A 25038-nucleotide genomic window follows, 5' to 3' on the forward strand; every position below is an offset into this window, starting at 1 on the left:
AGCAAAAACTTGTCACTGAGTCTACTTTTGTAAGGAAGAAACTTTGATTTCTGAAAATATGATATCTCAAAATGGGCTTCTTGCCCTAATAAAAGGTGTCTGTTACTTCTGTGGGGTGAGACTTTGGGGGACTTCCACTTATATTGTTTGGAATTAATTCAATAAGTATATATTGCTTTTGCAAAAAAAAAGATAAAAATATAATTTTTAATTAAAAGGACAGGAAAACTACCGTATTGTACCTATTGTAAAAAAATTAAACGTACTATACAATGCCCTTTGTGTTAATTGTGCATTATTAAATTACTGACTTTCAAATACATGCAGTTGTTTTCATAGGTACCTGATTATCATGATTTTGACAGTGTTTTCCAGTCCCTTTCACAATCAGATATAATTAACTTTGTATTTAATCAATCCATGATCACTGGTTTTTAGAAATATCAATAAAAATCAATGTCTGCAAGGCTGTTGAAATATTAAGTAAATATAAATAATTTTTACGTGACTCTGGAATTGATATTTTCAATATTTATCTCCTGGCCTAAAGTGATCCACCCTCCTCAGCCTCCCAAAGTGCTGGGATTACAGGCATGAGCCACAGTGCCTGACCATATTTTCAATATTTATCCAAAGGAGCTCTAGATAAAATGTCACCCATTGCCTGCACTTCTGAACACTGATCTACTCTGCTTAATGGGTAAGGGAACCCTGGATCATTTTCACCCAATAAAGACTACTTCCTAGGCCTGGCACAGTGGCTCACACGTGTAATCCCAACACTTTGAGAGGCTGAGGTGGCAGGATTGCTTGAGCCCCGGAGTTCAAGACCAGCCAGGGCAACATAATGAGACTGTCTCCTAAAGAAAACCAAAAAACAAAACTGCTTCCTTGGTTAAACTTCACAAAAGAATGTCTTTGTAGGCCGGGCGAGGTGGCTCATGCCTGTAATCCCAGCACTTTGGGTGGCTGAGGCAGGTGATCACCTGAGGTCAGGAGTTCAAGACCAGCCTGGACAACATGGTGGAACCCTGTCTCTACTAAAAATACAAAAATTAGCCGGGTGTGGTGGCATGCGCCTGTAATCCCAGCTACTTGGGAGGCTGAGGCAGGAGAATTGCTTGAACCTGGGGGGCAGAAGTTGCAGTGAGCCGAGATCTGCCACTGCACTCCAGCCTGGGTGACAAAGGGAGACTGTCTCAAGAAGAAAAAAAAATTATCTCTTTTTCTTTTTTGAAATAGGGCCTTGCTCTGTCATCCAGGCTGGAGTGAACGGGAGCAATCACTGCTCACTGCAGTCTCAGTCTCCTGGGCTCAAGTGATCCTCCCATCTCAGCTTCCTGAGTAGCTAGAACCACAGGCATATACTACCACGTCTGGCAAATTTAAAAAAAAAAAAAAAAATGGTAGAGATGAGGTCTCATTATGTTGCTCAGGCTAGTCTGAACTCCTGGTCTCAAACAATCTTCCCACTCATCCTCCCAAAGTACTGGGATTACAGGCATGAGCCACTGCACCAGGCCCTGTAATTTCATTCTTTATCCCCATCCCACCAAAATAAATAAATAAAATAAAATAAGTAACTTCATTACCTGCAAAGTTAGGGCCAAACTCTTTTCCCAGTTCAAATCTGGCCCCACCATACTTGCCTGTGCTTATCACTGCTTCTTTTTCTTTTTTTTTTCTTTTTGGAGACAGTCTTGCTCCATCACCCAGGCTGGAGTGCAGTGGTACAGTCTCGGCTCACTGCAGCCTCCACCTCTCAGGTTCAAGCGATTCTCCTGCCTCAGTCTTCCTAGTAGCTGGGATTACAGGTGCACGCCATGGCGCCAGGCTAATTTTTGGATTTTTTGTAGAGACGGGGTTTCACCACGTTGGCCAGGCTGTTCTTAAACTCCTGACCTAAAGTGATCCACCCGCCTAGGCCTCCCAAAGTGCTGGGATCACAGGCATGAGCCACACGGAGCCTGACCACATCAATACTTCTTAGTATGATGTCCCCTGAAAATGTGCTGGGGTTTGTTTTTTCTTAAACACTTCCAAGCCTTTTCATTTAACAAACAGCATGGTGCTTCCTCTATGACACTTTACAAACATTAGCTCATTTAGTCTTCCGAACACCCTCATGAGATTGGTAGATGAGGAAAATGAGGCACAATTAAGTGACTTGCCCAGGTGGCAGAGTCATGATTCAATCTGGGTTGGTCTGGATCCAAGGTCAACATGTTTAACAATGAAAAATGTTATCTTTGGTCCCAAAGTATTCATCATCTGAAATATCATTCCTTTTCCTCCACTATTTGAATTTTACTACTCATCCTTCAAGATACAGCTCAAATAACTTCTTGTATGAAGTTCTTCCATAGCGATTCCATCCCATAGTCTTCTCTCTTGCTCTGTCCGGCATGACACCGGATATTATTTATTTCAATGACCGGTGTATGTCATCTCCCCAACTAGACAGTGGCCACTTCCTATACAGATGCTACGTCCAAATAAACCCATTGTAAATTGAAAATATCTTAAGTCAAAACTGCATTTAATACCCTGACAAACCCATCATAAAGTCGAAAAAACGTAAGTTGAACCATGGTTAAATCCAGATGCTCCTCGACTTACATGGGGTTAGGTCTCATTAAACCCATCATAAAGTCGAAAAATTGTTAAGTCGAACCATTGTGAGGGGTAAGTCGGGGACCATCCGTACTTTTCATACCCACTAGAGCCCCTTTTATAGTACAATCCAAGAGGCAAATGCTCAATAAATACTTGTTAAATGAAAATGTAAGTGGAATATTTGAAACAGGCACATTTCATGCTCTGCATGCAGCCAAAACATTATTTCCAATTTAGCTTATATCTGGCAGAGTCAAAACAGCTATTTATACTCAGCCCCTCACCCTACTCCCATAACTGAAAGTTCTGCTCAGAAGACTTCTCTTCCCATAAAGTCTGAGAAGCACAAACGCTTTTTGCTAACATCCTGCTCCCAAGCATCCTGAAACCACAGCAGGAGACCGTGTGTATCTGTAGCACCTGGTACAGCATCTAGGATACACAACTGCACTAAAAAATAAAGGTGACAGGCGGGAAGGAGAGCGCCGAATTACTCGTCCGCGAAACAGGGGTTGGGTGGGAAAGAGCCGGAAACTGGTAAAAGATGGCAGTACACACCGGATCTGGGAAGCCAGGTTCCGCGCCTCAGACTCATGGAAAAATTGGATCTGGATCATAGCAAAATAATCAGGAAGGCTTCAGTATCAAGTAACTAGTGGCCTAAAACCAAAAAACAAAGTGCGGTGTTGGGGCTACGCTGCTGTGAGATGCTGTTATCAGTTCCTGTCACCAACACAGCGACAGCACCGGGCACAACCGCCAATCAAAGCGGCCCCACGAGTCCCTCCTTGGACACCTTCCTTAACTCGTTCAGTCCAATACCGTGCCACCAACTCGCGAATACTGGCTACCTAGAGCCAAGGTCTTTGCGAGCGTGCAGTCAGGTAGTGCATGCGCAAATCCTCTCGCCGTGCGGACCAATCGCAATGTGGCAGCGAGTGCTACGCCTGCGCAGTAGGCCTCCGGTCGCCGTTTCCCTTCCCCGGCTCTAGCAGGCCGGCTTCTCTGTCCAATGCCCACCCGGAGCTGGGAGGAGGAGTCTGCGTAGTGTGCGTGTGAAGAGACAGGGGGAGCTGGCCGGGGCTCGCGGTGTTTGACCCGTCGGTCGTGCGTGAGAGGAAAGGGAAGGAGGAGGACTCGAATAGCGGTCGCCGAAATGTTCCGGTGTGGAGGCCTGGCGGCGGGTGCTTTGAAGCAGAAGCTGGTGCCCTTGGTGCGGACCGTGTGCGTCCGAAGCCCGAGGCAGAGGAACCGGCTCCCAGGTGATTGACCCATTCCAGGCAGCCTCCAAGTCCAAGGGCCTGGCGCCTTAGGCTCTCTGTGCCTTGCAACCCTCTACCCCCGCGTCCCCCGAGAAACTTAACACATAGTCGCGTGAATTCCAAATTGGCAGACTCCGAACCCTGAGTCTTGCAAGCGGAGGAATTGTTTCAGCCATGCCGACCTGACCTTCAAGAGATTTGAACCAAGTAGTCGGCCTGAGGCCTTTTCCGGGGAGCGTTTGCTGTTCAGGGATCCCCGAACAACTGGCCGTCGCCGCCTCCCCGCCATCCCCATTCCCCACCCCCCTTTTTAGAGCAATGAGGTCAAGTAGACTTTGTCATTTACCGAATGAGACTTTAAACAGGACGTTTAAGCCCTAAGCCTAAGTTTCCTGTGTAAATGAGGGTATTATCTGCTCAGCCTCGCAAACCATAGATGAGATCCATGGATTTGAATGCCCAGTGAAATAGAAACGGTGCAAGGCAAGTAAGGAGTCGGTCGGTTGTGCACCAGACACATAGAAAATTGGCCCAGAATTAATTGGAGATGCCTGAGCCTTGTACTTCTTGGTGGTTTTTAAGGCTTCAAAGAAACAGTTTGCAGAACGCATTGTATTTGTCCTCCGTTAAGTTGTTTCATCAAATTTTAGAGCTGGAAGGGTTTTGTGGTAAAGTTCAACCCACTCATTTTATAGATAATAAACTGAGGCACAGAGAGGTGAAACTACTTGCCAAAGGTCACATCGTTAATAGGTAGAGCTAAGGATAGTTTGCTAGCTTCCAGGTCCTTAATCCCTTTGCTGCAACTCCATACTGCTTCCTAAAGTTGACCCCAAAAAGTTAAGAATGAATTCGGGTCTCTTCCCAGTAATTAGCCCATTGTACATCAGATATCCGTGAATTTATCTGAGCATGGCTTGAGCCTGCTTATTTTCGTACTGCATTACTTCATGGGGACAATGAACGATCCACCTGTAGGAGCTGCTTTAAAAAAAATCAGTAATCTTTCAGTGTCCACCCCCAGGGCATTTGCAATGTCGAAAGTTATCCTTGAGGCTTTTACAATACAGAAACACCTGGGTGCTTTAAAAATAAAAAGTGAAAAATGTTTTCCTTGGGTTGTTAGGGTCTTTGCAAATGTGCATTTGAACAGTTTTTCCAGTTGCTATGCACAATGAAAATGTTTCCTGATAGGTGTATTTGAGTTATGTCCTGGGACATATTGCTCTTGGAACTTAAAACCTCTGCTTAGCTTTTAAACTAATGCCTTATCAATGGATGTCATCTTTGTGGGTTTTGTGCATTGAAATGATGGTGCTCTGTGCTTGTTGCACAGAAATTGAAATAACCTGAATTTTTATTTATTTTTATTTATTTATTTTTTTTGAGACGGAGTCTCGCTCTGTCGCTCAGGCTGGAGTGCAGTGATGCGATCTCGGCTCACTGCAAGCTCTGCCTTCTGGGTTCACGCCATTCTCCTGCCTCAGCCTCCCAAGTAGCTGGAACTACAGGCACCCGACACCATGCCTGGCTAATGTTTTTTTTTTTGTATTTTTAGTAGAGATGGGGTTTCACAGTGTTAGCCAGGATGGTCTCGATCTACTGACCTCGTGATCCGCCCGCCTTGGCCTCCCAAAGTGCTGGGATTACAGGCGTGAGCCACCGCGCCCCGCGATAACCTGAATTTTTTCATCCACACTGGCCTTTCAGACTTTGAGTAGTTGTTTTGCTTAAGTCTCATGACTTTTACCAGCATTCTAAAGTCTGACCAAAAGTTCTCATCAATTAAATATGCATTTGCAAAATTAAGTTGATGTATTAGACATTGGAAAGTGGTTGGTGATGTTAGAACTACTGAAAAATACAGACTCCAATGGTTTTTTCCACTGCATGTCTTTGTTTGAAGGCAGTCTACTGTAGAATATATTCAGACTTCCTGACATATCCATCCATCTCTTTGCATACACTTATTCTTTGTCCTTTGGCCGTACACCAAAGTATGACTTCACCTGCCTTTAAAAATGGGTGAGGGTAGTGTTACAATTTCAAAAAGAAGTTCTGATACTCATTATAGGAATTAACTCTGTTTTGTGGCTTGATTACTAATTGCCTTTAATCTGATTTCTTTTTCATGTAGTAGCATCTACCATGTGTTTTTGCACAGGTGAGAAAGAGCGAGGTTCATTTATACATCATTTCTCCCTCCACCTTACCTTTAAACTTCCTTTTTTTTTTTGAGACAGAGTCTCGCTGTGTTGCCCAGGCTGGAGTGCAGTGGAGTGATCTTGGCTCACTGCAGCCTCTGCCTGCCGGGTTCAAGCAATTCTCCTGCCTCAGCCTCCTGAGTAGCTGGGACTAGAGGTGTGCACCACCACGCCTGGCTAATTTTTTGTATTTTTAGTAGAGACGGGGGTTTCACCATGCTGGCCAGGCTGGTCTCAAACTCCTGACCTCGTGATCCGCCTGCCTCGGCCTCCCAAACCTTTAAACTTTAAACCTGCCTTGCAACTATCTCATTGACATCTGTCACCATTGTCAGGTTCATTTCCATTAGATGTTGCATTCTGCCTTAAAACCATGATAGCTACTCTTTATTTACTTTATTTATTTGGATGCTCTGCCTCCTTCCAGAAATGATTGAAGGTAACTCATAGTCATCACTCTATGTCTGCATTCAGACACAGAGGAGTAGATAGGTTAGATAATAGATATTTTCTGTTCTGTAATATTTTGTTTGGTCACCAAACACTGCCGCCCATGTTATCAAACTGGTCACCAACTCCCTGACTGTAGGTTCAAATGTTTGAACATTTTTCTCTATTCGGAATCCTTCTCACCTCTTCATAAAGGAAACTGAGCTCCTTGTGGGCAAGGATCCTGGCTTCCTGGACACTGCCAAATGTGACTTCTTTTTGAAGCCTAAAGGATTAGTCTTTCCCCGTTCTTTCTGCTGAGACAAGGCTTTGCAGAAGAAATTCTTTGGCAACTCAACCTTTTCTGTAACCAGTTAATAAGTTAGATTTTCTAGAAATTTTCTAACTTTTTGAGGGAGTTACTGCATGTCTTAGCTTTCTTCTAGATCATGTTTCCAAAAGTTGCCTGGTCATGTGAATCGCGTCGAGGACCAATTCCTAACCTTCTCCAGGAGAGAATTCTGGGAATCTGTATTTTAACAAGCCCCTTGACATTCATATGATCAGGCAAGTTTGGTAAATACTGTTTTGGATGAGTAATGACTCTTCCCCTTCTGTTTCACTGACGTAAGGATTAAAAAACCAAACTGAGCAATCTAGAGTATCTTGTAATTTGTATCAAGCTCATTTTCTCATATTCAGAATAGTAGCAGCCATTCTCCTAAACTAAACACTACCTGAGGACATGGATTATGTCCTATTTATTTTTGTGTCGTTAGCATCTTGTACCGTCTCTGGCACATGGTAAATTCTCATGACTGAACCCTAGTACAGCATTGTGAAGGACTTAACTTTGCAGAAGAGAGATTTTATTTTCTGTTATCTAAATAATTTTTCCTTGTGTGTCTGTCATCAGAATGGTTCACGCTGTACTATAGTTATTGCTACTCTGTTTCTTCTAAAATTCCAGCAAGGATTGGTACTAAAAAACAAAAAAAGGCTGATACCCAGGTGCGGTGGCTCACACCTGTAATCCCAGCACTTTGGGAGGCCGAGGTGGGCAGATCACCTGAGGCTGGGAGTTCGAGACCAGCCTGACCAACATGGAGAAACCCCATCTCTACTAAAAATCCAAAATTAGCCAAGCGTGGTAGCACATGCCTGTAATCCCAGCTACTCAGGAGACTGAGGCAGGAGAATTGCTCGAACCCGGGAAGTGGAGGTTATGGTGAACTGAGATAGCGCCACTGCACTCCAACCTGGATAACAGAGCGAGAATCTGTCTCAGAAAAAAAAAAGGCTGATAAACTTAAATAGTTGTTAGATTCCTTGTAAAGAATCATTTATCTACAATGGACAAACTAGGCTTGTCCTGTGTTTTTTTTTTTTTTTTTTTTCCCTTCAAACAGAGTCTGGCTGTCTTGCCCAGGCTGGAGTGCAGTGACGCGATCTCAGCTCACCACAACCTCCACCTCCCGGGTTCAAGTGATTCTCCTGCCTCAGCCTCCCGAGTAGCTGGGATTACAGGTGCCTGCCACCAAGCCCAGCTAATTTTTGTAGTTTTAGTAGAGACGGGGTTTCACTGTTTTGGCCATGCTGGTCTCAAACTCCTGACCTTGTGATCCGTCCACCTCGGCCTCCCAAAGTGCTGGGATTATAAGCGTGAGCCACCGCACCTGGCCATCCTGTGTTTTCTCCATGCTGGAAAAATCAGTTTGACACTCAGGAAACAAGTCTCAAGAACATATAGACCTCTTAACCATTGAGGATCCCTGGGTGCCTCAATTGTGAAGATGTGTTTTTGGAAAAGGCCTTTTGGGAGTATGGAAAAAACGGGAGATTGCAAAACCTACAGAAATGAACTTGCTAGTTTAGCTACTATTCTAAAGCTAGTCTGTGATATTTGAGGTTACTCATTTATGATTAAGCAACCTGAAATAAATGGAATCTGGCTAAAGCTTTTTTTAAAAAAAAAAACCAAAACTCTAAGTTTATTATTTTATTTTATTTATTTATTTTTGAGTAGAGATGGGGTTTCACCATGTTGACCAGGCTGGTCTCGAACTCCTGGCCTCAAGTGATCCACCTGCCTCGGCCTCCCAAGGTGCTGGGATTACAGGTGTGAGCCATTGCGCATGTCCTGGCTAAAATTTCTTTGCAAAGAATTATTTAAAATGTTCAGTTAGCCGGGCATGATGCTGCATACCTGTAGTCCCACCTACTCTGGAGGCTAAGGTGGAAGGATCACCTGAGCCCAGGAGTTTGAGTCTAGTCTGGGCAACATACCGATACCCTTTCATTTAAAAAAAAAAAAAAAAAATTAATAGTAATAAGAATGTTAGTCAATATCAGTAGAATTAGGAAGAATTTCTATTTTCTTCCTTCATTCATTAATTCAACAAATATTTATTGAGCAAACACCTACTATGCGTCAGGCGCTGTTGCGCAGGTCAAACTGGCTTCTTAAGAATGAAATCCTAAGTGTGAGGAAGAAATTGTACTGTATGTATGGTTTGACTGCAGAAACCTAAAATAAGTAAACTGGTGCTATAATGAAAAGGAGTAAGTTGGCTTTTCCATGTCAGTAAGACAAGTGAAAAGGCATGTTTCAGTATTTCCTAACATTTTGAAGCTGTGGGGAGAAAGGTTTGTGAGGAATTTCATAGGGAAAAGAAAATGGGGGGAGGGGGAATGTAAACAGACAATACTTAGTACGTTTTACAAAATTAAAGTCACTTTGTAGGTATGCAAAAAGTTTTAAAAGTTGGTTTATTAATGATAGTAGTGTATTACATTTCTTTTCAAGCAGTAGTTTAAATATTAACCAGTTTACTTTTTTTTAAAGTCAATTTACTTTTCCAGCCTGGGCAACATGGTGAAACCCTGTATCTACAAAAAATAGAAAAATTAGCCGGGCGTTGGTGGCTCATGCCTGTAGTCCCAGCTACATGGGAGGCTGAGGCTGGGGAATCTCTTGAGCCCAGGAAGCAGAGGTTGCAGTGAGCCGAGATCGTGCTACTGCACTCCAGCTTGGGGACAGTGAGACCCTGCCAAAAAAAAAAGAAAAAAAAAAAGTCAATTTACTTTTAAATGCTTTTTTTGTTTGTTTGTTTTTGGCAAATTGAGACAAAAGCTGCTGAACTTTCCCAAATCTACACACTTAGTATTATCAGTGTGTGAAAAGCAAGCAGAAAGAGAATAAACACAAGTATGATCTTAAAACAAATTTGTTATAATGTCTGTATTTAGGGTCTGTCTTCTGGAGGAGTAAACAGAATTTTAAAAAAAGAAAAACAAAAACAAAAAACATTTATTTTTAGTAAATGAACCAGGGGTAGGGGTGGAGGACAAACTAAATTCATTGAATTAAATCACGTGGAACTTTTCTTAACCAGTTTCCTTTTCTAAGCTCTGAGAGTTACCACTTTCTACTTCTGATGGTTCATTATTTTTGTAAGCTTCTGAAAATCAAAAGCTTGCCCAGATTGAGATAAGCTTCTGCCCCGCTCATGTTTTTATTTTCATGATTTGTCATTATTTCCAAATCTCAACCATTTTATTTCATGTGGTGATGAAGAGTTCTAAAAGCAGGTAAGAACAGTAAAGAAAATTACATTTCCTTTTCTACGAATATAGATCTAAAGTCTCTTATCTGTAATTCAGAAATTGAAATTGAAATTTTAGAATGACCAAAATTTAAGACTATCAAGTTTTCATAACTCATTTGCCAGTAAAACCTGACCTGAACTGGAGAGAGGCTACTTTATGATCTTTTTAAAATATCACTTAGCGTGATTGGTCATATTAATATGTTTGACTATGAGTTGCTGCCCTTTACCTTGCTAGCTGTCACTATGTGGTATATGCCCCATATGCTTAAGACCAGATAATTCAAAGTTCCAAAATACACATGGTCCCCAGGATTTCAGATGAGAGACCACAGATCCACACTGGGCTTGTTTTACCCGTCTGTGGCCTAACATTATGAAAGCAAGGGGGAAATTCCTTCTCTAATCTCTGCAAGTATACATGGGATGCTACTACCAGTGTTCATTCTGTTTGTCTTTTAAAGCCTAGAGAGGACAGGAACATATGTATCAGCCTCTAGACTAAGCTTGTCCAACCTGCAGCCCAACACAAATCTGTAAACTTTTTTAAAACATTATGAGATTTTTTTGCGATTTTTTTTTTTTTTTTTTTTTTTTTAGCTCATCAGCTATGGTTAGTGTTAGTATATTTTTTATGTGGCCCAGGACAGTTCTTCTTCCAATGTGACCCGGGGAAGCCAAAAGATAGGATGTACCTGCTCTATATGGATGTTTCTCAATGTGTGGTCCCCATCCTAACAGCAACAGCAGCAACAGCAGCATCCCCTGGGAACTTGTTAGAAATGCACATTATTGAGCCCCATCCCAGATCTATTGAATCAGAACCTCTGGACCTGGGGCCTGGCCGGCTTTGTTTTATAAACCCTTCAGGGCATTCGGATACACTCTCAAGTTTGAGAACCACTGCTCTAGATTGGGGTCTGCCAACTACAGCCACAGGCCAAAGCCAGTCAGTCACCTGCTTTTGTGTGCCCCGGGAGCCGTGAGTGGGTTTTGCTTTTTTTTTTCTTTTTTTCCTTTTTTCTTTTTATTTCTTTGAGACAGAGTTTCGCTCTTGTTGCTCAGGCTGGAGTGCAATGGCGCAATCTCGGCTCACCGCAACCTCCGCCTCCTGGGTTCAAGCGATTCTCTTGCCTCAGCCTCCCGAGTAGCTGGGATTACAGGCATGCGCCACTACGCCTGGCTAATTTTTTGTATTTTTAGTATAAGGGTTTCTCCATGTTGGTCAGGCTGGTCTCTAACTCCCGACCTCAGGTTATTCGCCTGCCTCGGCCTTCCAAAGTGCTGGGATTACAGGTGTGAGCCACCGCGCCCGACCTTTTTTCTTTTTTCTTTTCTTTTCTTTTCTTTTTTTTTTTTTTTGAGACAAAGTCTCACTCTGTCGCCAGGCTGGAGTGCAGTGGCAGGATCTCGGCTCACTGCAAGCTCCACCTCCCGGGTTCACGCCATTCTTCTGCCTCAGCCTCCCGAGTAGCTGGGACTACACCTGCCCAGCTAATTTTTAAAGGGGTTTCACCATGTTGGCCAGGTTGGTCTTGATCTCTTTTTTTTTTTTTTTTTTTTTTTTTTTTTTGAGACGGAGTCTTGCTCTGTCGCCCGGGCTGGAGTGCAGTGGCCGGATCTCAGCTCACTGCAAGCTCCGCCTCCCGGGTTTACGCCATTCTCCTGCCTCAGCCTCCCGAGTAGCGGGGACTACAGGCGCCCGCCACCTCGCCCGGCTAGTTTTTTGTGTTTTTAGTAGAGACGGGGTTTCACTGTGTTAGCCAGGATGGTCTCGATCTCCTGACCTCGTGATCCGCCCGTCTCGGCCTCCCAAAGTGCTGGGATTACAGGCTTGAGCCACCGCGCCCGGCCGGTCTTGATCTCTTGACCTTGTGATCTGCCCGCCTAGGCCTCCCAAAGTGCTGGGATTACAGGCGTGAGCCCCTGGCCTACATTTTCTAAATGGCTGAAAAAAATTAAAGACAATTTCGTGACACATGAAAATTATATAAAATATAAACTTCAGTGTCCATAAAGTTTTATTGGAACATGGCCACATTCATTCATTTATGTATTGTCTTTGGCTGCTTTTATGCAGCATCAGCGGAATTGAGTAGTTGCAGCAGACACCAAATGGCCCAGAAAGCTGAAAATATTTACCATCTGGTTCTTTGCAGAAAAAAATTGCTGCTCTAGGTTGATAGTCAACAAACACGAGGAATAATCACAGAGAAGGTACACTGAGACCTTCCTTTATCTGAAAATGTCAGCATCTCCCTAGAAAAAGAAATCTACAGAACTCGCATATTTCTATGTACGGGTGTTGTTATGATCATCACATCATTACATAGCTCTGCATAGTTTTACATCAAAATAACCTTTGTATTATTTTGGAGGAGTAAGAGCCAAGGAGTTGCTGGACACTTTAAATTTTGTCATTGTAAAAAATATTTCATAGTCCAAAATTTTTTAGTTCTTTGGGGGAGAGAAACTCATTTAAAATTTTATTTTTCTGATTTTATTCTGAGCTTTAACATTTCTGTATTCCAGGACATATTACCTTTCATGCAAGATTGAACTGTGTCCTGGTTAGAGTGCGTTGCGTTTTATTTTGTGCAAGATTGGAGCCATTTAGATTACTCCTTAAATGGTTATTATAATGTCCCAGGTAGCCCATGGTTAACTTTGTATATCTACCTATTCAGTCATCTTTCTGTGTTTACTTCATTTATGGGAAAGACATGAAGGGAGAGGTATTTGATGAACTATTCATGTTTTTCATGATCTTTTCTGGAAGCTGAAGATTTCCTCACTGGGCAGCATTAAATTTTACTCTTAAAAACTTCAGCAACTTAAGAGTGTTCATTCAGCTGTCTGTAGTATTTATGTATGCAGTTTTTATGATGTTTTTCTTGATCATTTAACGGTGAATATCTGTGGGCAGTAAGTCTTGTATAGTGCATTGATGTTTAATCATAAATATGTATTAACTATTTTATTTTTGTATGTGTGTGTCTTAATAAATTATGTTTCTTAGGCAACTTGTTCCAGCGATGGCATGTTCCTCTAGAACTCCAGATGACAAGACAAATGGCTAGCTCTGGTGCATCAGGGGGCAAAATCGATAATTCTGTGTTAGTCCTTATTGTGGGCTTATCAACAGTAGGAGCTGGTGCCTATGTAAGTAGAAAAGCAGCGTGTGTAAAGAAGCTGCCAAACAGCTCCCATTAATAGACTCGATAGTACTCTGCTTTAAAACTTTTGCAACTAATTCCCCTTTCTCCTTTTGGAAAAAATTTCAAAAAGCTTTCTTTTAAGTGCCTGCTGCCTAATATCTTATGGGAGCCAATTCGGGAATGACTGAAATTTAATCTCATGTTGATTGATTTCTGCTCTTTTCACTTGTCTTTTTCCTCTTTACTTGAAAGCCACTGTGTTTTCCTAGATTCAAGTAACCCACAAAATTGTACCTGTTTTCTTGGATGTCACACACTAACCTGTGAATAAAGTCAAAATCCATTGCAGCTCCTTAGCACAATATTTGATTTTGACCTATTTGTCAGACATTTTATTTTTCCTCAGCTTGAGGTTCACATTAAAAAACAACAGCCTTCAATAAAAAATATTAAGTATTCCTAAAAGGAAAGCTATCCCTGAATCTCACCCAAAGACTAAATTACAGAAGCAGGGCTAGTATCACTGATTTTAGAATGGAGTTTGTTTGAGGTGAGAAATATGGTGTTTAATTGCTACGTAGTATTAGCACCATTATATCTCCTTAAATGAACTCCGATCAGCTTAGCAGGTCACAGAGGAATTATTCTGTGGGTGTTTTTTTCCTAACTTGGCAGGGTTTACTGTGACTAAGCTGATCAGCCTAAAGTTGGATCCTGTAAGGTTGAGTGAACCAACTTAGATAACACCTAGTAACACCCTTGATTGAAGCAAGCTGTTTGTTTTACTTATTAAGCCATTACAAGTTTAGGGGTTTTTTTCTACATTGGTAAGACAGTGAATTTATCTTTGTTCCTTGGTTACTAGGTTAAAGAAAGGGACGTGAAAATTATTTCAAGCTACCTATATCCTCATGCTCTGATGTGACTCCCAGATGGACAAGAAAAGTAGATAGTTCTTGCCTATTGTGAGTCAAATCAGAGTAAGAAATAGATGAGAGCTGTCTGATAATGTGATTTGATGAAATATACATTCTGCAATCCTGGAGCAACATTTTTTTCTTTTTTCTTTTTTTAGCACAGGGTAACCAAAACTGCTTCCCTGCCTTTGTATTGAATGTTTCTTCATTAATTCTTAGTGCTCTATTTCCTTTTGTTTCTCTCTTGGCCTTATCTTTACCTACAGTTGTGCAGTCTCATCACCTAGGATCCCCTTCTAGATCACTAGCATCTACAGGTGCTTCTGGGAAAGATGGCAGCAACCTAGTGTACTTCTTAATTGTAGGAGCAACAGTCACTGGGGCAGGAGTTTATTATGTAAGATGCTTACACTAAAATATATTTTGGGGTAGGGTGGGTGAGACCATGGCACTAATGAAAACTTGATACATTAGAATATAATAAAACATTCATAGCATGTGCTTTCTCTAGGTGTTTATTAAAGGGACATTGTCAGTCACTAGCGAGTCCTCAAATCTCATTCTTCAAACTGTTGAAGTCCTACCAGATATAGCTAAAGCCACAAGTCTAATGATGATCACAAATCCTCATCATTACCTCTTTCTTTGAAACTTTTGCCAATTTTATAATGATTTTGTATGATACCAAATTATATTGTGCTTTAGTGCTGCATATCTAACAAGACAGTCTCAGACTAAATGTTAAATAAGCAAATAAAGGTAATGTGAGCACCGTCCATTTTTGAATCATTTTAGGTAAAATGTAATTTTTGTGTTTTGTGGGAAACAATCAACCAGACTTTGACCGTGAAAAGGCATTTTATTGAATGCTTCTGAGGAGATCCAAAAAGCCATTGAAATTGCAATATTCTCCCTATCTACCTTTCCACCTGCAGCCTCTATTTCAAAGTAAATTCATTTGGCAGTGTCCCTTTGTAATCTCTAATTTGGTCAAAAGTGGCTGAAGCAGTACAAGCTAACACATTCATGTAGATTGCTTTCTTTAATGCCTCTCATTCGTAATTCAGATACTACCCTCTGAGCCTTACTTTTTCCATTTCATATCTCTCAACTTTTCCCATCAGTTCCACCCCATTCATTCAAAAATAGATTAAAGCCTTTGTGTTCAGTATGTTGGTAACAATTTAAACCTGATAAATTCCTGGTCTGTGTTGCTGTACCAGAGTTGGATGGCTTCCACAGAGTTGACCATGCAAATTCTCTTGATGCCAAGCTACAAGACAGGGCTGGTCACTGTTCTTTTCTCCTGCCTTAGAAATATCTAAGAAGCACAAGTTCCTCTCAAGTCATTCAGTTAAATGCCTCATTGTACTCTGTGTTTATCCAACACTGGTAATAATGAAGCTACTGTATTATAAAGTGGTTCCAGGTTAAATGATAAGCTTTTGTCTACCTACAACTGTTATTGAACTGTTATGTACAGTTTTGTTTTAAATCATTGAAAACTTGATCTGAGGTGGCTGTCTGAAATTGGTATTAGTCTCAAGAGAACGATGAATTTAAAATCGATGTTCAGATTTGATCGGATATTGCTATAAGTTGTTGAGAACGTTTGTATTAGTTTATTGGGCTGCCATAACAAAACACCACAGACTGAGTGGCTTAAACAACAGAGGTTTATTTTCTCATAGCTCTGAAGGCTGGAAAGGCCAAGATCAAGGTCAGACAGGGTTCAGTTTCTGTTGAGGGCTCTCTTCTTAGCTTTCAGACAGCCACCCTCTTGCTGTGTCCTCACATGGTTTTGGGGGGTGGGGGGCAGACAGGGAGAAAGAGTGAGCAAGGGAACTCTGGTGTCTTCCCTTTCCTATATGAGCTCCAGCCCTATCTGATTAGGGCCCCACCCTTAAGACTTCATTCAACCATTATCACCTCCCCAAAACCCCATTGCCAAATACCATCACATAAGGGGTTAAGGCTTCAATATAGGAATAGGAAACATTCAGTCCATAACAGTGAGCAGTATTTCTTCGTAACTTTTTTCTCTCATTTGAAGAAATGTTCCTAACTTACGTATAAATATTACTTTGGCAATTCCTTTATTGGGAGCTCTTTACCTCCCTCCCACTTTACCCTCCAAAAAGAAGGGAGTAAACTGCCGACTTTCAAAAATTTTTACCATGATCTGCAGTGAGAAATGCATTTCTCTTACAACCCATTTTATGACCACGAATACATAAAACAGAAACAGAGCTTCAAAAACTACTCTTACTAGGTGTCATATAATTACTCTAGCTTCTGTTCTCTTCTATTTGTGTCTGCGTCTAATGCTGGTTGCAACCTACTAAATTGACTTCACAACCCATTAACGGCATGCAACCACAGTGTGAAAAACACTGATTTCAACAGTGCTTCCGCTGCTTGGATTGTAAATATGAACTTCTGATTCGGATTGATGTGAGAGTTTTTCCTCTTTTTGCTGGTAACTTTCACTAGGACCTGAGGCAGATCCTCAAATCTCAGTCCTCTATTTTTTGTTGGTGGGCAGAGCCAAAGTAGCCTTTAGAATATTTAATAAGATTTAGTATTTGGGCCCTTTGCCGTTGTTAAACTATAGGATTGCGTTGCCTCATTCAGAAAATGACCTGTTGCCTTTCAAATCCCATTAAGTTGGATAAATGCCACCATATTCATCTGTTTAGAAAAGTTGTCTTCACTAATAGTTTTCATAAATTTATAGTTTTTCTTAACCTGACATGTATTCATGTCATTAATTGGAAATCTGTGCAAACTAGGAGTACAGAAACCCTTGGGGGAAAGGTAAAGAAATAAATACATTTATATATATATCAGACATACCAACCTCATTCTTGCCCTTTCCCCACTGAACCTAGATGTTTCTTGGTCTGCTCTTCCCTTCATGTGTAAGCCATTAGCAAGTGTGAGCTGGGCTTAGGCTATTTTGGGATATTCCTCTCAATGAACATGGCCCCTGTTTCTCTTTTCATTCATGTTGACCAGAGTAAGCCATCTTTTTAGGTAAAACCTCGTCTCTCGTCTCGTCTCTTCTCGTCTCTTCTCTTCTCTTCTCTTCTCTCTTTTCTCTTTTCTTGAGAAGTTATCCCCTCTAGGTTTTTTTTGTTGTGTATTTGTTTTTGAGACAGAGTCTCGCTCTGTCACCCAGGCTGGAGTGCAGTGGTGCGATCTCGGCTCACTGCAGCCACCATCTCCCGGGTTCAGGTGATTCTCTTGTCTCAGCCTCCCTAGTAGCTGGGATTATAGGCACGCCCCACCACACCTAGCTACTTTTTGTATTTTTAATAGAGACGGGTTTGCTGTGTTGGCCAGGCTAGTCTCGAACTCCGGGCCTCAAGTGATCCCCCCAACTTGGCCTCCCAAAGTGCTGGAATTACAGGCATCAGCCACCGCGCCCAGCCAAAGTCCCTTTCTTAAATGTTTTTAAGGTATGAGTAAATACTGGACTTGTGTATTAGTATCTGATGCCAAGATAAAAACTCTTCCTGAAATTAATGTTAATTGAATTCGTTTATTTGATAAATTTAGTAGTAAATTCAAGGAGTAACTATTGTCTTTTCACATACAGTACTTCTTTCTACGTCATTTGTCACAATGTTAAATGCTTCCAGGTTAAACCCAGCTCTCAGGGTCCAGGTTCCTCAATTGCAGCACATTGCCTGATGGGCTGTTCTGGAAGGAAGTCATAGAAGTATTCTTAGAATATGTTTTATGGGGTCGGGTGCGGTGGCTCACATCTGTAATCTCAGCACTTTGGGAGGCCGAGGTGGGCGGATCACAAGGTCAAGAGTTCGAGACCAGCCTGGCTAACATAGTGAAACCCCACCTCTACTAAAAATACAAAAATTATCTGGGCATGGTAGCGTGCGCCTGTAGTCCCAGCTACTCTGGAGGCTGAGGCAGGAGAATCACTTGAACCTGGGAGGCGAAGGTTGTGGTAAGCTGAGATCACGCCACTGCACTCCAGCCTGGGCAACAGAGTGAGACTACGTCTCAAAAAAACAAACAAAAAAAGAATATGTTTTATGATAGTTCCTCTGATTGTCTTTACTTTCTCCTACAATTAATTAATCTGAGATTTCATTTAACATATGTTCACTTAAATTCCTGTTCTGTTTACCCTGTGGGGTACAAAAGAGTGAAAGCGTTGTAGGTTTTTTTTTTTTTTTTTTGAGACAGAGTCTCACTCTGTCGTCTATACTGGAGTGCAGTGATGTGATCTCAGCTCACTGCAACCTCCTCCTCCTGGGTTCAAGCAATTCTCATGCCTCAACCTCCCAAGTAGCTGGGACTACAGGCGTGCATCACCTCACCCAGCTAATTTTTGTATTTTTAGTAGAGACGGGGTTTCACCATGTCGGCCGGGCGGGTCTCAAACTCCTCACCTCAGGTGATCTGCCCACCTCAGCCTCCCAAAGTGCTGGGATTACAGTTGTGAGTCACTGTGCCCAGCCAAAAGCATTATAATGTCAAGTCATTCTTGCCTACCTTTTCTTTAAAAGGTCTCCAATAAACTCTGGTGCTGTATGTTAAAAAAAAAAAAAAACACAACTAGTCATAATGGTAAAATTACCCTTTTCCAATTTGAAAGGCTAGAGAAGATAGAATATTTGGAATATAACAGGTGTTTAAGCAAGGTGTTTGACCCCCTAGTAAATAATCTGTGTGTAGTTTTTCTGAATGAGATCCCTTCTACCTCGTGAGTTTAGGAAAAGCACAGACCGTTGAGGGAATGATGGGTAACTCTCTAAAAATAGAATACAGGCAGCCATGTTTCTGACCACTATGTGAGTACACAGCAAAAGCCAGAATGTTGACCAGGAAAACTTATGTCCCAGCTTCCTACCCGGGACCCCTATAGATTGATTTCACAGCTAGTGTCCAGCATAGTCCAAACCCCCGTCCTGTGCTTCATATAAAGATTAGCCCTTTCTAGTGCTTTATTCTTCTAGTATAAAATGTTTTTTTCTTTTTTCTTAAACTGTACATTCAGAATAAAATATGGGGAGAATTCTTTACAGAGAGCCTAAAGATCTGAAACTGGAATATTTTCATCTGCTTACACATATTTTTTCCATACCAAGCATGTGCACACCCAGTATTTTTTATTTCTTAAGAAAACAACTTTGTCTTAGTGGTTTTGACATAGAGGAACTAACATCAGATAGACAAAAGCTTCTCATTTAATTGAAAGATAATATTACTTACAGTATGAGCTAGCTGTATGGTGAAATAAACTTTCTGCATGTTTGGATCTGCAGGCCTACAAGACTATAAAAGAGGACGATAAAAGATACAAGGAAAGAATTTCAGGGTTAGGGCTGACACCAGAACAGAAACAGAAAAAGGCCGCATTATCTGGTGAGTATTCCCTTAATTCTTGCTATGATTTGAGACTCACAAAGGGAAAGTTATAAACAGTTGGGGTGCTGTGATTCATGGATGTCTTGTAGAAGCAATGCTGGTATGAGATTGCAAGCATCTAGAAAGTATGGTATTACCCTAGAACTGGGAGTGATTTAAAGCATTTGGCTGAAATTTGGGTTTGAGAATAAAGCTAGTGATGATTATGATTGGTTGTTTTTCTGTATATTAATATTAGTCTCTTGGCTGGGCACGGTGGCTCACACCTGTCATCCCAGCACTTTGTGAGGCCGAGACGTGCAGGTCAGCTGAGGTCAAGAGCTCGAGACCAGCCTGGCCAACATGGTGAAACCCCATCTATACTAAAAATACAAAAATTAGCCAGGTGTGGTGGCAGGCACCTGTAATCCTAGCTACTCGGGAGGCTGAGGCATGAGAATCACTTGAACCCAAGCAGCAGAGGTTGCAGTGAGCCAAGATCACACTGCTGCACTCCAGCTTGGGCGACAGAGCAAGACTCTATCTTAAAAAAAAAAAAAAAAAAAAAAAAAAAAAAGAAATCTCTTAAAAGGCAAGCTTAGCAAGGAAAACTATTGGAAAAGAGATGAAAACCATTTTTTTTTTTTTTTGAGACGGAGTTTCACTCTTTTTGCCCAGGCAGGAGTGCAGTGGCCTGATCTTGTCTCACTGCAACCTCCGCCTCCTGGGTTGAAGCGATTCTCCTGCCTCAGCCTCTGGAGTAGCTAGGATTACAGGCACACGCCACCATGCCTGGCTAATTTTGTATGTTTAGTAGAGACAGGGTTTCACCATGTTGGCCAGGCTGGTCTTGAAACCCTGACCTCAGGTGATCTGCCTGCTTCAGCCTCCCAAAGTGCTGGGATTACAGGTGTGAACCACCACACCCGGCCAAAAGCCATTTTTTAAATGAGGAAATTCTTCTGGTTTTGTTCCCCTGTTTTGTTCCCTTTTTGAGTCTTTGCAGTTTCGAGTTGCTAAAGGTATATTTGCTTTCCTAAAGCACATACCCTAGCCATCACTTCCATTTCACATGATTCGCTTCAATTTTCAGAGAGGAATGTTTTAATCCTTTAATAAGCCCCACAACTCTGGGTGGGCAATTTGTTCTGCTTTTTTCAAAAGCACCTCCTTATTCTTGAACATTGTATAATAATCCCCAATTGACCCCCTGGATTTTCTCCCTTTGTTGCTAATGGAAGGTGAAACTGAGCTTGATATTTTCCTGGTGATCTCTAGGAAATTGATGGGAAGGGCAGAAGCCTACTGATGTATACTTTCTAAATGTTTTAGAAGTAACTAAATATTTAAACCATGTCCTAGTACCAGTTCAGAACTGATGAATGAATGACATTGGTGAAATCATTCTCCTATTTGTCACTTATGAAATGAAAGGGATACTTGCTTTTCCTCTCCCATCAGGATGCTGTGAAGATTGTTAAGGTTCATGTAGGTCCTATGTTTTGCTAGCTTTATGTAGAGGATTGAGACAAGTGCAAGGTGATTTTTTGTTAACAGTGGCAAAGAATCATCTGAGACTTCAAGAAGATTCATCCAGTGTGTTTTGTTGCTTTCAGCTTCAGAAGGAGAGGAAGTTCCTCAAGACAGCGTGCCAAGTCATGTTCCTTTTCTGCTAATCGGTGGAGGCACGGCTGCTTTTGCTGCAGCCAGATCCATCCGGGCTCGGGATCCTGGGGCCAGGGTAAGGTACATGTTTTTTTTGGCTTGGTGCAGAGGGTACAGTCTGCAAGTATTTAGCTAATGTGAACGTTTTGACATTTGCCTCTTAAATTACTTGGCTCTGATAAGCATCATGATTTTTATGTCTGAAGGTACTGATTGTATCTGAAGATCCTGAGCTGCCATACATGCGACCTCCTCTTTCAAAAGAACTGTGGTTTTCAGATGACCCAAATGTCACAAAGACACTGCGATTCAAACAGTGGAATGGAAAAGAGAGAAGGTGTGTTTGCTTATGTAAAATGAGCCTGACTAACAACTTCAGCTAAGCAGAGAGAGTAGGTTAGGATTTTGCCACTGACTGTGTACAGTGAATAGGAGGGATGACTTGGCTGTCCACTAGAGTCTACTACGGTCCACACTTGGTACAGCTTAGAGATAACAGTCTACAAAGGGCAAGAGTCCTGGATTCTGTTACCAGATCTACCAACAGTTGATGGTGTAATATTGGCCTCTGAAATACTAATGTTCCTATTTCTGGAACCTTTATGTTAAGTTTCTTTAGGTGAAGATCAACTTGGCCTGTATTGTCACTTCTTTTTTTTTTTTTTTTTTTGAGACAGAGTCTTGCTGCTCTCACCAGGCTGGAGTGCAGTACAGTGGCACGATCTCAGCTCACTGCAACCTCCGCCTCCCAGGTTCAAGCAATTCCCCTGCCTCAGCCTCTCAAGTAGCTGGGATTACAGGCACGCACCACCACGCCCAGCTAATTTCTTTGTATTTTAGTAGAGACGGGGTTTCACCATGTTGACCAAGATGGTCTCGATCTCCTGACCTTGTAATCTGCCCCGCCTCGGCCTCCCAAATTGCTGGGATTACAGGCGTGAGCCACTGCGCCCAGCCATCACTTCTTTATACTTGCCTAGACATGTCCTACAAGAGCAGAAGAAAAGAAACTATTTAACAGCACTCTCTTTGACAGCCTAGCAGGCATTTAGAATTTCAGGAGTAGAGTAGGAAGACTGTAAGGAAGAGCCTCTGTTAGAATTTTTGCATGACAGACTTGGAGATACAGGTCCAGAAGCTTTTTCCTTTTGAAGGACAACTTAGATCTCTTAATTTTAGTACCGTGTTCTTTGGGTTCCAATTTTTTTCTCATTGGTGACTGCTTTGATACCGGACCAAATTTTACAAACTTACCCTTCTCGCTCACCCCCACTATCATGTTCCATTTTCAAACAGGATGTATACTTTCAATTAAGTTAGTGGCTAACTTTATATGTATATTTATGCATATATACATACATACATACATACATATTTTTAGAGACAGGGTCTGGCTCTGTCACCCATGCTGGAGTACAGTGGCCAAATCGTAGCTCACTGCAGTCTCAAACTCCTGGGCTCAGGTGATCCTCCCACCTCAGCCTCCCGAGTAACTAGGACTATAGGTGTGTACCACCATGTGCTTTTTATTAATTAAAAATTTTTTTTTCTAGAGATGAGATCTTGCTATGTTGCCCAATCTGTTCTCAAACTCCTGGCCTCAAGTGATCCTTCCACCTTGGGCTCCCAAAGCACTGGGGTTACAGACCTGAGCCACTGCACCCAGCCAATATTAATTAATTAATATTAATATATCATAGTTGATAACTGTTTGAGGCAGAGTCATCTCAGGAGCTAGAATTAGTTGTTCCATTGAAGAGCACCATTCTGGACAACCCATTTGGGTGGATATGTGAATACCAGCTCCGTGAGTGCTCCACTTGTTCTTACTTTGAAATGAAACTAAATCTAGAGCAAGATCCTCAGCCTCAGCACTATAGACATTTGGAGCAGGATAACACTTTGCTGGGAGTGGGGAGCTGTCCAGTGCATCGTAGGATGGTTAGCAGCATCCCTGGCCATTACCCACTGGATATGAGTAGCATCCTTACCCAAGTTGTTTGTTACAACCTAGATTGTCTCTGGACACTGGCAAACATCCCCTGGGGGCAAAATTGCCCCAGGTTGAGAACTCCTGATCTGGATGCGTGTATGTAAGCAAGTCATGACCACGATTTAATAGACTTGGAGACTTACTTTGGAAAACGTCCCTTAAAGTTTCTGATAATGGAAACAGTTTTATTAAAGCTTTGGGGGAAGCTGATAACAGTTCCACATGCTTATAATATTCTCCCTCTCTTCTCCGTACAGCATATATTTCCAGCCACCTTCTTTCTATGTCTCTGCTCAGGACCTGCCTCACATTGAGAATGGTGGTGTGGCTGTCCTCACTGGGAAGAAGGTGAGCTAGTAGACCGCTTCCTTTGTCAGGCTGTACGTACGTGCCCACCAGCCAGTATGGTGATGTGTGTTTCCATTACCATTTATGTCTGTCCTGCCATTGTAGCTCATCAAAGAAGGATCGAGCTGCTTTAGGTTTAATAATGCTGAGTGTGTCTTTCTGGGGAAAGCACGAGTATCAAAGCCTAGGGTAGCATGCTGACTCAACTTGACCCTAAAAGCTGTTATCTCTCCTATTTGCTCTTCTACCCTTCCTCATCCTTCCTATTTTCCCACACTAACTTCTCTCTGGGATTATTGATGAGAAAAGATTGACAAATATGTATTATTCATTATAGTAAAATAATTTGGGCATAACTCAGCATAGAAGATATTGTTAGACTTTAAAAGGTGAGTGTCTGAGTAATAAGGTCAGTTATTAGAGGGTATTTCTGGAGTCCCAGGATGGTTTTGTTATATTTTATTGTTGTTAATGGCAGGTACTAGAGTGTGTGTGTAAACTAATGGCAGTGTTCCAATAGGGAGGTGTTTTCTGAAGGAGCAAAAGCCCAGAGTAGATGAGATACACAGCATAAATGGAGGGATTGTCGTTTGTTAGGAACATACCCACTTCTCCTATAAGGGGACATTAGACAGAGAAGATGGATATAGGTTTGTTGATAAGCTGGTAATGAGACATTGTGTCCCCTATGTGTAAACAACACTCAGGCCCTGCCCTCTAGGGGCTAACTGTATTAGGCAGAAACAGAAATATATAATCATAACACATAGGTGTGTAGTAAGAGAGATCTGTGCACTATGTTGTGGGAAATACTGGGAAGCATGCCCAGTTGAGTGATGACATCAGGAAAGGCTTTCTGGAGGAGAAGGTCTTACAGAATGGGCAGTCTTATGGAATGAAGAGGCATTCACCAGACTAGAGAAGAGTGAAGAGCATTCAAGTAAAAAAGAACAGCATTTAAGCAAAAGCACAGGGGTACAAAAAAGCATGTTTGGTGCCAAGAAATAGAAGCAGCTCGGTACTGACAGAGCAGTTAGGTACAAATTAGGAAGTGGCAAGAGATGAAGCAGGGAGCCTGATTGTGGAGGGCTTTGCATGAAAGAGCTTTTTCTGCACTGGAGAGCTGGGGAGCTGTTGCATTTTAGGCAATTGAATTTTAAATAATCACTATTGGCTGTGAGGAGGATGGATTTCAGTGAGACAAGACTAGAGGGAGACCATTTCAGAGATTATTGCAATAATCTAGGCAACAGGTGATGAGAGCCCAAATTAGAATAGTAGTGGTGTGATGATGATGATGAAGAAGAAGAAAGTAAGAGGTAAAATTTGTATAGTACCTATTCTAATCTTGTAAGCACAGCTATTAAATGCTTTATGTGTACCATCTCATTTTATCCTCCCAATAATCTTGTGAATATTATTTCCCTCTTACAGAGAAATAAGTTGAAATTTTTAAAAATAA

General features: G+C 41.8%; 1 protein-coding gene across 1 annotated transcript in view; it reads left to right on the forward strand.

The window, feature by feature from the left end:
- The first annotated feature begins 3587 nt into the window (after positions 1–3587).
- AIFM1 (apoptosis inducing factor mitochondria associated 1) overlaps positions 3588–25038 on the forward strand; it is a 36035-nt gene continuing 14584 nt past the window's right edge. Inside the window, exons 1-6 of the mRNA XM_007992674.2 lie at positions 3588–3878; positions 13139–13281; positions 19489–19588; positions 21187–21311; positions 21442–21572; positions 23486–23576. Coding sequence (XP_007990865.1) covers positions 3773–3878; positions 13139–13281; positions 19489–19588; positions 21187–21311; positions 21442–21572; positions 23486–23576 — 696 coding nt within the window. The 5' untranslated portion in view covers positions 3588–3772. The remainder of the gene's footprint in view (positions 3879–13138; positions 13282–19488; positions 19589–21186; positions 21312–21441; positions 21573–23485; positions 23577–25038) is intronic.

Source organism: Chlorocebus sabaeus, chromosome X (assembly GCF_047675955.1).
Source record: "Chlorocebus sabaeus isolate Y175 chromosome X, mChlSab1.0.hap1, whole genome shotgun sequence".
NCBI lineage: Eukaryota > Metazoa > Chordata > Mammalia > Primates > Cercopithecidae > Chlorocebus > Chlorocebus sabaeus.